The sequence below is a fragment of the Pteronotus mesoamericanus genome, unplaced genomic scaffold, assembly GCF_021234165.1.
Source record: "Pteronotus mesoamericanus isolate MK-2021 breed Mesoamerican mustached bat unplaced genomic scaffold, CSHL_Meso_final scaffold_705, whole genome shotgun sequence".
Classification (NCBI taxonomy): Eukaryota; Metazoa; Chordata; class Mammalia; order Chiroptera; family Mormoopidae; genus Pteronotus; species Pteronotus mesoamericanus.
Window position 1 is genome coordinate 7381581 of NW_026555326.1, and position 14775 is coordinate 7396355.

A 14775-nucleotide genomic window follows, 5' to 3' on the forward strand; every position below is an offset into this window, starting at 1 on the left:
GAGCAGATCAAAAAAGGAGACATCACTGAGGCTTCCAAACCATCGTATCCTCAGGATGCATGAGGGTGAGAACCATATATGTTTGTTTATGACCAGTGCTTAGTCCACTGGAGGGGCTTAATGCACATTTGTTGAATGAATGAATGGATGAATGAGATGAAGTAGTCCAAAGAGGCTTCCTGGAGGAAAGGGAATCTGAACAGGGCCTTAGAGGATGGGCAGGAATTGACCAGCCTAAGCAGATGGAACTTTATCTGAGGCTGCTCGAAGCCTTGTAAAGGAGGGCAGGAAAGGGGACTATTTATAGCAGAGTTGTTCTGGACAACGGCAGGAGGGAAAACTTGCTCTCAGGGTAAAGGCCAGGCCTGCTCTAAGTTGGCTTTGTCCACCACTTTGCTACTGTCTCTTACCACAACTTCCAGGCCTTTTACCTTTGAGCCAAGTCAAGTAGTTACCATATTTTGGTGTGTATAGTGTGCTCCCATGTATGTTGTGCACCCACATATACTGCATACCCATGTTTTTGGCCCAAACTTTCAGGAAAAATATCTTTCATTTTAATTTTTTACTTATTTTTTATTTTTTTGACTGGCCCACGTATTCTTTATTAAATCTCACTAGTATTCTTTAACAGACAAACACACAGAAGAATAGTCTACAGTGAAGAAATCTTATTTTTAAGAGAGTTAAGAAGCCATTAAGATACTTCCAGATATTATCTTCAGTGATGCTTCTTACCTTTATTCTGGGACTCCAGGTAACATTCAGCCCCTACAGCTACCACAAGTGCAGCAAATCCCCACTTGAATCCTTTCAATAATGCACCAATAAAGGAAACGTTGTTTGCAAAGCCACCAATGTGTCTCCAAGCTTCATTGCAGCCCCATGGGTCCCTTAGCCCTTGTGCAGCCAGCCTCTCCTGCACAGTTTCTAATGGTGTCCTTTCTGTCTTCCATTGTTTATTATCTGGAAGTTCCATTTTACTGTGACCATGTTCACGTCCATGTCCATGTCCATGGGCCATGGCTGACAGCAATCCGACCTCTCAGGACATTCGATATTCAACCCATAGTTTTAATTTTTTAATTCAATTATTTATTTATTTATTTATTTATATTGAGAAACTAGACTGATTACTGTATTCCTGTGTATTAATTTGCATACAGATATCATTATTGCTCTCTAGAGTTATACTTTTAATGCATAAACATAAATAAAAGAATTAAGAATCTTTATATAGATAGAATTAGCACTACCCATATATAATGCACATCCTTATTTTTCCCTAAAAACTTTGGGCAAAAAAGTGCTCTTTACATGGAAGAATATGGTACTTGCAATCCCGGAAATAGGCCTCTTGCTTTCTTTCCTACAGGCTTATGAAACATTCTCATCCCTTCTGTCAGGAAGACCCTCCTCTACAACATTGGCCTCCTCCTCGTAGGGTCTTCCTTTCCACAGTCCGAGTATTCACCCCTCTTCAGTGTGGCCACATCACTTTCTGTTTGTCTCATGTGCACACTTATCACTGTTGCCTGGCCACATTCAAGCTATGCCAGATTCCCCCAGAGACTGCCAACTGCAGTAAGAGACAACCGATCACCTTTTCTCCAATGGGACCCCAAGGTCAGAGGTAGCCCGCATCCATGGGGCCAAAGCACAGCTATCAAAACCAAGATCATATGGCCCCAAATGCCCATGATCTCAGCTCATGCAGACCTTGGTAAGCACCCAGCCTTTTCTATGAGGTGTCAGTGATCTCTGATCACACTGGGCCAGCATGGTTTATGGATGTGGATGTGGCTTTCCCATTAGCCTGGAAGCTCCTTGGAGTTGGAGATTAAGTCTCATTCTCTCTTGTATCACCAGCTGAGCACCTGTTTGGGCACACAGTAGGCTGAATAAAGAACTGGTTATGTATTTGGTTAGTTACGTGATCATACCCAGTTAGAGAAGGTGTCATCATAATTTCCAGTCTCTACTCTCCATCTTGAATGGGCTGTAGGCAGGGGTCTCCACACCTAGAGTGAATGCCCAGAATAGAATGTAATACCAGAAGAAGTAAGATTATTAAGAATAAAATACAATGGGAAGCAAGTTCCCAACTAAACATTACATGGTTCGAGTTGAAAAAGGTTTTAGTGAGTACCTAGTCTCAGTTTCCCCACCTTAGAGGGGAAACTGAGACTAGGACTTGGAAGTTGTCCAAGGTCACAAGCTACTCTTCCATATCAGATCCAGAAGTTTGAGCTTGGTCTCTGGGGTTCAGCATAGTCTTCCTCGACCACCACTAAGCCTCCTCCTACTGCCTTTTCCCAAGCATAGACTATTGTGTCAGACCTGAGTTCACATTCTGTTGTGTTACTTAACTGCTGTTCTTCTGTGTACGGCTCTCAAGTTAGCCCCTTATGAAAGAGAGACACAGCACCTGCACAGGCCAGTGTATGAATTCAAAATGAGGCTACACTGGCAGAGCATTCACACTGTGCCTGATCCAGTGGCCCTCAGGATATGTCAGCTCTGTCCTCTTTCTCCAGTTCTTGGGAATCGTTCTTGCTTCTCTGTCCTTTCCTTGGCTCTTAGAAAATCATAAATTCAACATAGAAGGACCTCTGTAGGTCCCCAGGCACACGTCCCTGCATTTATTCATGGCCAACTCCTTCCTTCTCCCCGTTCTGAGGAAGGCATCTCATGTGTAACTCATGTCAGTGGGTACAGGTAGGTAGGGTGTCCCTTCTTTCTCAGATTTAACCCAACACTTCTTGATGAAATTTTGGGATGAAGTCATCTTCTCCATTTTGCCTTTTAGGAGGATACAGAAAGCTCCTCCCTCCCTTCCTCTTTCCTTTCCTTTTTCATGTGTTTATTTTTCAGTGCCCTAACTTCTCCCTTTCTCTTTTTCCCCCACTTCAGGAGCCACCTCCATCCTCTCTCTTCATCTTCCTGTCCTTCATCTTTAGGTGGCAGCTACATGATGTCTCCTGGTCACAGCCCACTCCTTCACCATCCCTTGGGGCCCAAACAGCTGAGCCAGGCTCTGGCAGAGCACTTATCTCTGCCCACCATGCACAGCTGTTGCAGCAGGCAGCAGGCAGCAGGCGGGGCAGAGCAACCCAAACAACCAAAGTGATCCTCAGGCTGGGTCCTGCCAGCTCTCATCCAGCTGTCTGCTCAGGATCACCCTCCCAGTTCCTCTGAATAATGCCAGGGACCCCTAGGGCCTTGGCCATTCCACAGGATGGGGGCCACTAGCTCTCCTTGCACCAGATCCCTCTCTCTGGGTTGCACTGGTGCCTTTGTCAGCAAAATTCCAGAGCAGGCCGAGTCAACCTGCCTGCAAAACAAAGCCTGTGCTGAGCCACTGCAGGATGTGCCCAAGGGTTTCAGTTTGATTCCAGTGCTCTCAGCATGGCTGAAATCCCATAAATCAGGAAGGGAAATTTGGATTTTTGTTTTAAAAGCAGCCTATCTTTTCTTGTGTTGACTGTCTCCTTGCTCTATTTGTCTCACTCTCCCCTCTCTGGCTCCTGGAGTTGGGGAAGGGCAGGAACAGAGGACAGTCAGGGAGGGCTGGAAGGGAAGAAGTGGGTTGATTTAGTGAACACCTCAACTTTTAGCCTGACTAGAAGATCTCTCTGACATTCCAGTCCTGCCAGCCTGGAAAGCTGCACGACCTTGTGTTCAGGGAGCATGTTCCAATTTTGTCAGCACCTTCATTTCCGCTAAACTATTTTATTCCCCTAGCAGCCGTGTCTAGGGCATAAGCTGAGAGAGAGGCCCTGCAGGTCACTGAGGGCAGCTGTATCCAGGCTGTACTCCCTCTACCATGCTGGCTCGCCAGGCTTCTGGAGTCAGCTCTTTACCTCTGGGCCTCTCCCTTAGAGAGGGTCTTCTGTGGGTGCAGAGTGGGGATTCCGAGGAGCTTCCACACACTGGCCTCTTGTTGAGGTGCTTGAAAGTTTGGACTCTGGTTCAACAACTGGCTCTGCCCTTCTAATGACTGTGGAGTCTTGGGTGAGTTACTTAGTCTCTCTGGGCTTCTGTTCCTTACATAAGACAGTGTAATACTGGCACCCACCTCACAGGGCTGTTATGAGGACTTACAGATTACTATTTAGAAAGTACTTAGGGCAGTGCCTAGCATGCAAAAAGTACTGTGTTAGTTAGCCCCACTTCTGACATATGGGATCACATATTCCACAGTGCTCTCTCAGGCTTGGACGGCTCGCGACTCTCTGAACCTCTTCTCCAGGCCCTCCATTTGCTTAACAAATATTTATTGAACACTTACCATGTGCCTCTGTGTTTGGTCTTGGGCTTGCTGTGTAAACAAAACAAAATGGCCCCTGTGCTCATGGAATTTATAGTAAGTGCACAAATAAATACATAATTTCAAATTGTGTAGTGTCCCATGAAGGAGGCAAAGAACAGAACTTGGGAGTGTGAGTGTGTGAGCCTTATAAGAGGAAATAACACTTGGACCAAGGCCTGAAGGATGAGAAGGAGCAGCAGTAGGAGTTGAGGGCTAGGGAAGAACATTCTGGGCAGGGGGAACAGCATGTGTGAGGGCCTTGGGGCCAGAAGGAGCCTGACATATAGCAGAAGCTGACGTAGCATGGATAGAACCAATGAATGGGGCCCTGAGAGAGGGGGCTGGAGGGTGAAGTAGGACCTGAGTTAGGAGCTGGGCTCCCCACAGAGCATGAGATATGAAAGGGCTTCATTTAGTAAAGTGGCATGGTTCCATTTTGGTTGTCAGAGCCCATTCTGACTGTGGTGTGGAGAGCAGTTTGACAGTGAAGGGGTGAAGAAGGGGGTGCGTAGTCAGGAGTGTCGACGGTGCTGCTGCCTTAGACTGGGGCAGTGTCTGTGGATGGAGAGAACTGGGTGACATGAATTTGGGAAGGCAGGGCTTAGACATGGCATCAGTGGAAAAGTTTTTAGGGCTCCTGGTGGTTTAAACTAGGTGTGACCCGAGGAGGTGGTAATGGGTTGATGTAGGAGAATGGATTTGAGGGTGGTATCAAGAATGCCTCCCCACATTGAGGCTGGAGCATCTGGTAGATGAAGATGGATAATGTGATATTCCCCAACATTCCTTTTCTCAACCTTCTGGAACACCCTCTTTTGAATGTGTGTCATTTTGCCTCTAATGAAGACTTGGAGTGCTGGTCTTAGAATGGCTGTGGCCTCCCTGTCTCAGCTGCTTGCATGCTTCTATCCTGGAGCATGCAGGGTCTGGATTCACTTTAATTCTGGCTCTACCAGTTACTAAACAGGAGATTTTGGATAAATTACTTAAATTTCTCAGTGCCTCATTTCCCCTTCTGCAAAATGGGGTAACAGGGTAATATTGACACTGGAGGTTATTTTGAGGATAGTGTGAGACTGTGTTGAGCACACTGTAAACATTTCCACTTCTAGGATGAATGTTTGTTGCTACCAGCTCCTTGAGTCACATCAAGCTTACCACCCCCTAAAACACTAACAGCTTTCCAACACATGCCACTTTTAAGTCCTGCCTCCAACATTCTGTGCTTATATGCTTAGAATTTTAAACTCAAGTTCAGGGCCTGACATTCATCCTTGCTAAATCTTGTTTTGTTAGATTTGGCACATGGCACCTGCCTATCAGTTTCCTTTTTATTTTGATGAGGAAGATGTCATGTGATACATGCTAAGTTCATTTTTGTGACCACAGAAGCATCCATGGAGGGTGCTTTAGCCATCCCTTTGCCTCCTGGGGTGTGCCACCTGGCCTTGGGAGATGGGGACAGGGGCAATTTGGGGCTTAGATGGAGCTGGGGATACTGCCAGACACAGCCTTGACCTGAGGTTGATCCAGGACAACCATCCTGGATCCCTTTTTCCAAGTCAAGCACTGCCTTTGAGTTTTGTGGTGGGGGGCAGAGGGACCTGTTCAATGTCACTTAGTGGGTTGGACAGTGACACAGACCTAGGGCTTAGGCCATGGTTCAGTTCTCTCTCCAAAGGCCCCACTTTCTAAACTGCTCTGCCACATTCCCTGACCTTAGGCCAGAGAAGAATTGGACCAGAGGGAAAGAGATACCCAGCTCTGTAAAGCCCTCTTTCCTCTCTCACTTCCATGGAAAGTCATGTATATGCTCAGGTGCCTCTGAGTTTAGACCCCTTGCCCCCACCCTCACCTACTGTTCCTGTACCTACAGAACAATATCTTTCTCATTGATTGGGGAGGATTTGTGCTCTGCCCCACTCACACTTCTCTTCTGAACCTCCTTGAAGTCCCTGTTCTCCTCACAGCAGAGGTCAGCAGCTTTGGTGTTCATGTTTAACTGCACGCTTCACTGAGCGTTCTTCCTGTGAGAGTCTCTCTTCCCTAACTTCCTTAGGTCATATGGGTCTCCCTTCAGTCTGAGAGCTCTCAGGGCAGTGCTGTATATCTTGGGAGTTCCTCGTCTTCTGTTCTCCAGGTACTTCCTGTGCTCTGTTCATGGAGAGAGCTGAACCTGAAGGGAACTCCGGCCCTTAGCTAAGGCCTGCAAAGAGTGCCAGACCTAGAGGCCCAGTGAAGCTTCTAGGCCCATTGATTCCATGGTCCCCTATACTCCTGGAGAGTGGGGAGTGGAGGGACACATCTGGATGCCAGGCCTGTGTGGCTGCCCTCCAGGACAGGCTCAACAACATGCCTTTGGGACAGCTGGAAGACTTAACTGGATTCCAGAACTGACAGGCGCTTTGGTCTAGTACCTGCCTCTGGCTTCCTTTTCTCATTAGTGCACTCTGTGTTCACCATGTGTGAGGTATTTTTCCAGGTGGTAGGTTCTAGGGAAAATTGAATATCCTTAACAAGCAGGCTTGCAAATCACTAGGCGGACAGGAAAAGAGGGGAAAGGCGGCTGTTAGATTCTAATACTGGCCACCCATTAACCTTCACTGGAGCAACCTGTGCAGGCTAGAGAATGGGAAAGAAACTCTAGAAGGTACACTCTTTCCCAAGTTTTCCATTCCTCAAACAAATCTTGTTAATTGGCTCTGCCAATCTGTGGGTCTGGCTTAGAGAGGACCAGGGGGTAGGGAGGGACTGAGATACAGAAGAAAAATATAAATCTTTAATATTTGTGTAATGCTTTATATAATCTCAAAGGGCTTTCACCTCTGTAAAACCAACATTCATTATGTGATCTTATTATATATTCATTCACCGGTCATACTTTTAGTGAGAGTTGACTGTGTGTCAGGCCTCCTGATCGGTGCCCAGAGGGATATAATCGTGAATTAGAACTTGAAGGGATAAAAGCCTGGTGGAGGAGATAGAATAAACAAATGACAAGGCCTTAACATGGAAAAAGAACAATGGGGATCAAGGAGGAAAACCTACCCTATGACGGAGATGTGAAGGGCTTCACAGAGGAGGTGATAGCTGCTCTGGGCTGCTCCTGAGACAATAGCAAAGGAGGAGGTATGAAGAAAGTCCTTCATTTTGTCTAGCCCAACTCTCTTTACAACTGATTATCATCAGCAGAGAGCAGTCAGCATGGCGAAAGTCTAGAAACCATCGTGTACTGGGAAAAGATGGAGGAACATTGGAGTTTGATCTGGAGAAGATACTTGAGATAAGGACAGCCTCATTTTTATTTGAAGGGCCAATGGGTGGTATAAAGACAAAGTAGACATTCCATGTAACTCCAGAAGGGAGAACCAGGGCTGGTGAATGAAAGGGACATTATGAGCGCAGTTGAGATGCAACATGGGATATAGTGATGTCCCTCCTGCCAAAAGAACATTTGACAATGTCTGGAGACAATTTTGGTCACACCTGGAGGGAGGGTGCCACTGGCATCCAGTGGACAGAGGCCAGAGGTGCTGTTGCATATCCTACAATGTGCAGGACAGCCCCTCAGCAAAGAATCCTTCAGCTCAAATGTCAGCAGCGCTAAGGTCAATGTAGAAGTTGTAATGGAGAAAGCCCAGGCTTGGGGGTCTAATCTCAAATGCCAGCAGCGCCACCTACTAGGCTTGAGGCCATGGACAAGTCACTCAAACTCTCTTGTCAGTGTCCTCACCTGTGAAATAGGGATGATAGAACCAAATTGTGAAGGTCAGTTGGAGTTTTTCTGTACAGTACAGTATAATACAGTGCCCTGCAAAGTGCCCCCTGTAGAGAAGGTGCTCATTAATGCCTGTTTTTATAAAATGGGGAAGATTTTATTTACTTTTAATTATAGGACTGCCCGGTAACGAATTAGAACACCAGAGAGATCAAGACGTCCCTGGCAAGGCCCAACCTCCTGCAGGGATGCTGCAGAGGGTTTTCTGGACTAGGCTATGCGATGTATCAGTCACTTGGTCCTTCCATCCTGGCCTTTCCCTGGAGGGGGATCCTGAAATTGCACTGTAGTCTAGCACTGCCATTGACTGGAGGAACTAAACTCTTCCAGAAACCAAAGAACTGATAAAAGTGGTACCAGAACTTTACTCCCCAGACCTTAAGCAAACCCACCCCCTTAGATATGGCCTTCAATAAAAGGTGGGAAACTGAAGATAGTCCACAAAAAGTAATGCAAAGGATGCAGAGGTCAGAAGAGGACCCAGAAAGAAAAGGGAATGTGAGGCCCTCTGTTTGAGAAAGGGGAAGCTGAGGGAGAGTATTGGAAGCCTGTGATAGTGGATGTTGAGTGGGATGGTGGCCCTTTGCTCTCTGCCTCCTCAGAGGCCAGCAGAAGGAGAGCCTTGCTGGTAACAAGAGGAAGATGAGACCCTGAAGTGCCTCCCAGTCAAGAAAGCCAGGTGTTTCTGCCAAGGTACAGCAGCAAAGAGTAGCTGCATGCACACCACACTGCTGCCCCCACCCCAGGTATAGACATGAATTTAGGAAGAGTACAATGAAGGGTTGTTCTGCACCCTAGAGCTGGAGTCAGCACCCTTCACCTAGCCCCTCTGCACTGCCTGACCTCATGCTCTCACTGCAGCCTGAACCAGATGAGACTATGAGGAGAGACAGGGGAGGAAGAATGACAATAAACCGACCTAGGCAAGAGTGGATGTAGGTATCCAATTCTCTGGTTTGCTCAGGGAGCAATGAGGGACTCTAGCATACCTTGGGATCTGCTTTGCTTGAGAGTGTCCATGGGTCCAGCCCAGGAGCCTTCTGCCCATGGCTGGCAATTCGAAACATTAAAGAGATTTGTCATCTTCTGCTTTTCTCTGAACTTCAGTCACTGTCTCTGGTTGCTGCCAATCTTGACTTGTCCAGCTGCTGCTCATTGTTGGCTATTGTTTCCTCCATGCCTAACCCACTGCATTCAGATAGTGTGTGTCTGGGTAGGAGGGCGATTCTACAAGCCCAGGCAATGCAAACTGTCCCTGCTCATTCTTCTCACTACTGTCGTCGTCACTCCTTAAACTCCAGCGGAACTGTTGGCTATTCCCCAACACGCCTGGCATGTTCTCACCCTGGGCCTTTGCTCCTGCCCTTTTGTTCACACTTTATATGAGCAGATTTTACAGGTTCTTTAGGACTTGGCAGGCATTGCTCATTGCCAACCTTCATCCCTTCTCTTTTATTTACAGCACACTGATTTATTTGAGGAAAGAGGATAAATATGCCCTCCTCAAAATATTGACTTTCCAGGCTTCCTTGTTGTAAGACATAATGATATGACACAGCTTTGACCATTGAAATATAAACTTTTTGTTTTTAAAAAAAGGAGGAGGAAGAGCTGACATGTGTCTTTTGCTTTTCTTCTCACTCCTTGGAAAAGCTGGAGGAGCCAACGTGCAACTCATGATGGCCGCATGTTAAGGATGCTAGCCCGAAAGACGGACACCTGCAATGGCCTCCTTCTGCACTTCTTGTTACACAAGAAGTACAAAGCCCTACTTGTTAAATCTCAGCACTTAGGTTTCTGTTCCATGCAGCCAAAGGCAGTGCTAACTGATGCAAAGGCTCCTCTCAAAGCTGCTCTCTCCATTTTAACCACCTCGCCTGGGTGGGACCTTCTCTACCTCTGAGCTCATTTGGCCCTCTCTGCCAGTGCAGTTATGTTACTCCACCTAACATTCCCATTGCATATTTGTCTCAGCAACTTCTAGAGGCACGGTATGAGTCTTCCTCTCCCAGGGAACCCCTACAGTAGCACAGGCCTTAGGAGATGCTCAGAGGAGATTATTCACACAAGCTCCTTTCCTCCCAGATCTACCAGGACTGAGGCACCACTGAGGATCATTTTGTGGGGGTTCCACCATAGGCCTCTCCACTGATTGCCTGACCCTGAGTGTGTTCATCATCCTCTGTTCAGACCTGGACTCCTTTAGGGCAGTGAGGTATGGGGACAACTATACTATCCCCCTCTTCCAAGGAGCAGGATTGGGGTTGATGTTGCCTCCCCCTGAGAGTCTTTCCTCCTCTAACACAAGACTGCTGCCTAAAGGGAAGGGCAGGTTCAGAAGCTTCCTTAGGGCCCCTTTCCACACTATAGACTCATGAGCAGCTGAGGTCACCTAGTTCAGGCTCCTGCCTTAGGCAGGAAAATTCTATAGCTTCCAGAGCAGATGGAGAGGACTTGGGGTATCTCTTTAGCTAAGATAGGTGAACACCAGTCTGTAAGAGGGACCTAGGATCAAGGCTTATTGAAGCTGGTCTGAGGCTTAGTGGCATTCTGCTTGCTGTCATCAGGGAGACAGTCAGATGCTGGTCTGGGGTCCAGGGTATGTCTCCTCAAAAGCACTTCCCCTTACTGTAAGACTGGGGGCTAGAAGTTCCACATGCTCATTTCCCCACTAATTTGTGAGTTCTTTCAAGACAGGGTACACCTTATTTCTATCAGTTTCTACCACCTAAAAGGATACCTGGCACAAAAAAATTTACTTGATAAATATTTTGGGGAGGAAGGGAGCTAGGTAGAGAGGAGGGAAGCAGAATTGACCATTCAGTGCTCTGACAGCACATTGGACATTCTGTTACAGCATTTAATCAACTGGGAGAAGGATCTCTGCCCTGCTCTCTTCAGCAACAGATGGAGCTACCTGAGGGAAAGGTCAGTGCTTGTTCCTCAAACTGGCTAAGAGGGCCTTCAGGTCTCTCAGTTCAAATGGCCACACAGCAGGGTGACACAGCTCCCTCCAGGGATGAAGAAGGAGGTGGGACGGAGTGGATGAAGGCAGCATTCAGGAGGACTAGCAAGTGTGTAAGGCATATGAGGTGCCCTCTGGCCAGCACGAACATGCCATTTGGACAAGCTTGTTTTCCATAAAGGAAATGAGGTAGCTCCTGGGACTAGAAGTCAGAAGTGGGCCTAGGAGCAGGATGGAAAATGCACTGCAAAGGGACACAGGGTAGAGTGGGACCTCAGTGCTCTCTTGAGCCAGAGCTCAGAATCTCTAGGTTATAACACGTCCTTGAAGATATTCATGTGGACCTGGGAAATATTTCCTATTTTTTCCAAAGAATGAGTGGAAATTTTATCCTATGTTAAGTCTAACTAGGCTCAATTAAAGGGTTCTTTTTCTTAGCTTTTGGCTGAAATTATTTTAACACAATATTCTTGTGGGAATATGAATTTTTTGATAAATGCAGTTTGGTAGACAAAAATCTTTCAAAAGATATGGCATCCTCCTTTTTGATGGTTATAAGGTGGGAACCAGCTCAAGTCCTTCATTCTGTAGACTGAGGCCCAGAGATGTTACATGGCTGGTTAGTGGCAGGCCCAGGGCTAGGACCAGGTCAACTAACCCCAGTCAACTTTTTGTTACACAACGTGTATCGGTGACCTCTCCTGTCTTCACTACTCCTTCCCAAAGACAGACTCCTCTGAGTCTGCTCGCCCAACACCTCTGCTCTCCTGTTGTACATGTACAGGAGCCTGATACCCACATGTTCTCTGGGGTGCCCTACTGAGTCTCAGAATTTACTGCCATCAATATGTACAAAGCTGCCAGGATGCCCCAGGGGGATACATAAGCCCGGTTCATGTTTAGCTATGAGTAACAAAAACCCGACAGACAGTGGGCTGACTAAGGAAGTTCTTTCCTCCCTTCCTTCCTTTATTTTCCTTTCCTCCTACCTCTCAGTGCAACAGAAAGTGTGCAGATAGATAGCAGAGGACAGGTGCAGCTGCTCAAGGAGGTTATTAAGACACCAGGATCTTTCTACCTTTCTGTTCCATTATCCTTAGTGTGTTGTCTTTCTCCTCATGATTAATAATGACATCTACAAATATCAAAGCCAATGTCCAGGCAAGAGGAAGAAAGAGAGAAAATAAAAGGGAGGGAAGAGAAAATTCCACTACTAGACATGCTTAGCCCTGTTGCTCAGGAAGAAAAGACCTCCTCTGGGATTTTTGCTATTACTGTTAACTAGAACTCATCCCATGGGCACAACCAGCTATGAAAGATGCTAGAAATATAAGCATTTTTCTTTCCAGACTCTCTAAGAGAAGGAGGTAATATAGAAGGGGATTGGCACATGGCAAAGTAAGACAATATATATGTACAATTCTCTCTGCATCCTTACCCATCCTCTCCTTCTGCTTTTCTATTACAATGGAAGGCGACTTGTGAGGCCAGTTTTTCCACTGGTGCTACGGGCCCATGCCTTACCACTTTTGACCTCCATTTCCCGTATCTCCGGTCTTTTCTGCTCTCCTGGATCTTATACATTCTTTACACACCTTCAAATCATTCCTGTGTGGAAAAAAAATAAAATATCTCTGGAAGTGGTGATTTAGGGAACTTGGTAGAAAAATTTTGGAATATTAAATTATGTTGATCAGTTCTTGCTGACCTTCAGTGAGTTTCTATGAGAGACAATCATCAGTCATGTTGGTCTACATGACTGTAAGAATAGTTTACAACTTCATTGAAGGGCCCTTTCTGTGCATAGCCAGAGGTCCAGGAGCTCTGAGAGTCAGAGATTCATGGACCTTGCAGGCTGCAAATATGAGTGAGGACAGACCGCTTAATCTTTCAGACTTTGATTTTTCTCCTTAACTTGGGGACAACAATATGTCTACTTCAAAGAAAAGTGGGATCTTGGGGGAAGAGAAAAACCCAATCTCCAAATTTAAGTACCAGATGCTCTAGGACCAAAATCTAGCCCCACACTATGTGTCTCCTGCTGCCTGAGCCAAAAATGTTCTTTTTCTTTCCTTAACTTTATTTTTGTGTTATATTTCTTTCTGTGCAACCCAACACCCCCTCTCTAATAAACTCATCCATTCCCAATGGCTTCTAATGATTTTCAAGTCCATATCTATAGCTCAGATCTTTCTCCCAAGCTTCAGAGTGATGCATCTACTTGCTCATTTGATACTAATACGTTAATATTTGTAGACACTTCAAACTCAGAATGCCTGCAAGTAGACTCTTCATCTTCCCTACCCCTGTGTTTCTTCTTGTATCTTCATATCCTCTGTCTTAGCAGATGATATCATAATCCATTGGCTGCCCAAACTCAGAACCCAGAAATCAGTTTTTTCTCCTTTTCCTTCATTCTCCACATCCCATCACTAAGTTCTGTAACTTCCACCTTTTAAATATCTCTGTCTCCAATGTCAACATCTTAGTCGGGGCTACCTTCTCTTGCTTCTTGTTTTTCTCCTACTTGACAGTCATTTCTATTTTTACCTGGCTATCAGAATCCCAGTTTTGCTTCACACAGCAATGTGTCTAGCTCCAGGTAGTGAATTAAAATGAATAATACTGATATGCAAGTTTGCAGTCTTGCTTCTGGTTAGAGGGGCAATGTGATTAAGTTCTGACCAATGAGATACAAAGAGGCATCTGTGATGGGCTTCTAAGAAAGGAACAGATGGTGGCTAGCACTACCCCTTCCCTCTTCTCTCTGCTTTGAATAAGATTATTGTGTCTGGAGGTAATAAGGGGACAAGCAAGAGAATAAAACCCAACACATAAAGAATGGCAGAGTGGAAGAATAGACACAAACCTGAGTCTTTAATGATATCATGGAACTGCTTAATCTTAGGATGCCTTATTTCCTTATTTCCTGTTGGTAAACTATAAATGTCCTCATAAGTTGAAACTATGTTGGATATTCTCTTAATTGAAGCTGAAATCATTCCTAACTAATAAAACCAAATTAGTCTCTCTGGCTTTGTTCCTTTTCTCTCCTTTAATCTATTTCTTGCACAGTATTCAAGGTAATCTTTTACAAATATAATTCCCATCTTGACCTCTCTTTGTCTAAATGCTTTTGAGGACTTTCCATCTTGTAACTTGGTATTAGTTGCATGACCAATGTTACCAGTTTGGAACAAAAATAAGGACTGGCCTTTTTTTATTGGGTTGGCCAAAAAGTTCTGGTTAGTTTTTTCCATAAAATAAAAGACATTTTTTTATTTTCCCTAATAACTTTATTGATTTAGATATTTTGAGTATGTTGGCAATCTCTTCCTATTGGCCTCTAGTGGGGAGAGGTCAGGGATGCTGCTAAACATCTTCCAATGCATAAGGCAGCTCCACAGCAAAGACTTATGTGGCTGAAATGTCAATAATACCAAGAAACTTTGCAAACCACTTTTGACACATTCCATCAATCACAGCACCTTCTCCATGTACTGCACAAATCCTTTTTTTGCATTTCAGTTGTATTTTTACCTTTCTTGAGATAATAAAGCATAATATGCCAAAACTGTTGTATGTCCTCTTCCATCTTTAATATTAAAATGACTGCACAAAAATTTACCAGTTATGATTTTTTAAAAATGCACACTGATCTGACAGCTGTCACAATGCAATCTAACAAAATTGTTTCAAATTAAGTTAAAGACAATTAAT

At 45.4% G+C, this 14775-nt stretch overlaps 1 protein-coding gene across 1 annotated transcript; it reads right to left on the bottom strand.

Annotated features, from left to right (window-relative positions):
* Window positions 1-658: 658 nt before the first annotated feature.
* LOC129062202 (NADH dehydrogenase [ubiquinone] 1 beta subcomplex subunit 3-like) lies at window positions 659-1024 on the bottom strand. Its single transcript, XM_054563003.1, has one exon. The coding sequence runs from the start codon at window positions 1022-1024 to the stop codon at window positions 722-724; it is 303 nt and encodes a 100-aa protein (XP_054418978.1). The 3' UTR covers window positions 659-721.
* Window positions 1025-14775: the final 13751 nt, after the last annotated feature.

What these genes read in the sequence shown, in the direction of transcription:
- LOC129062202 (XM_054563003.1), bottom strand. Translation starts at nt 1,024, where the DNA reads ATGGCCCATGGACATGGACATGGACGTGAACATGGTCACAGTAAAATG.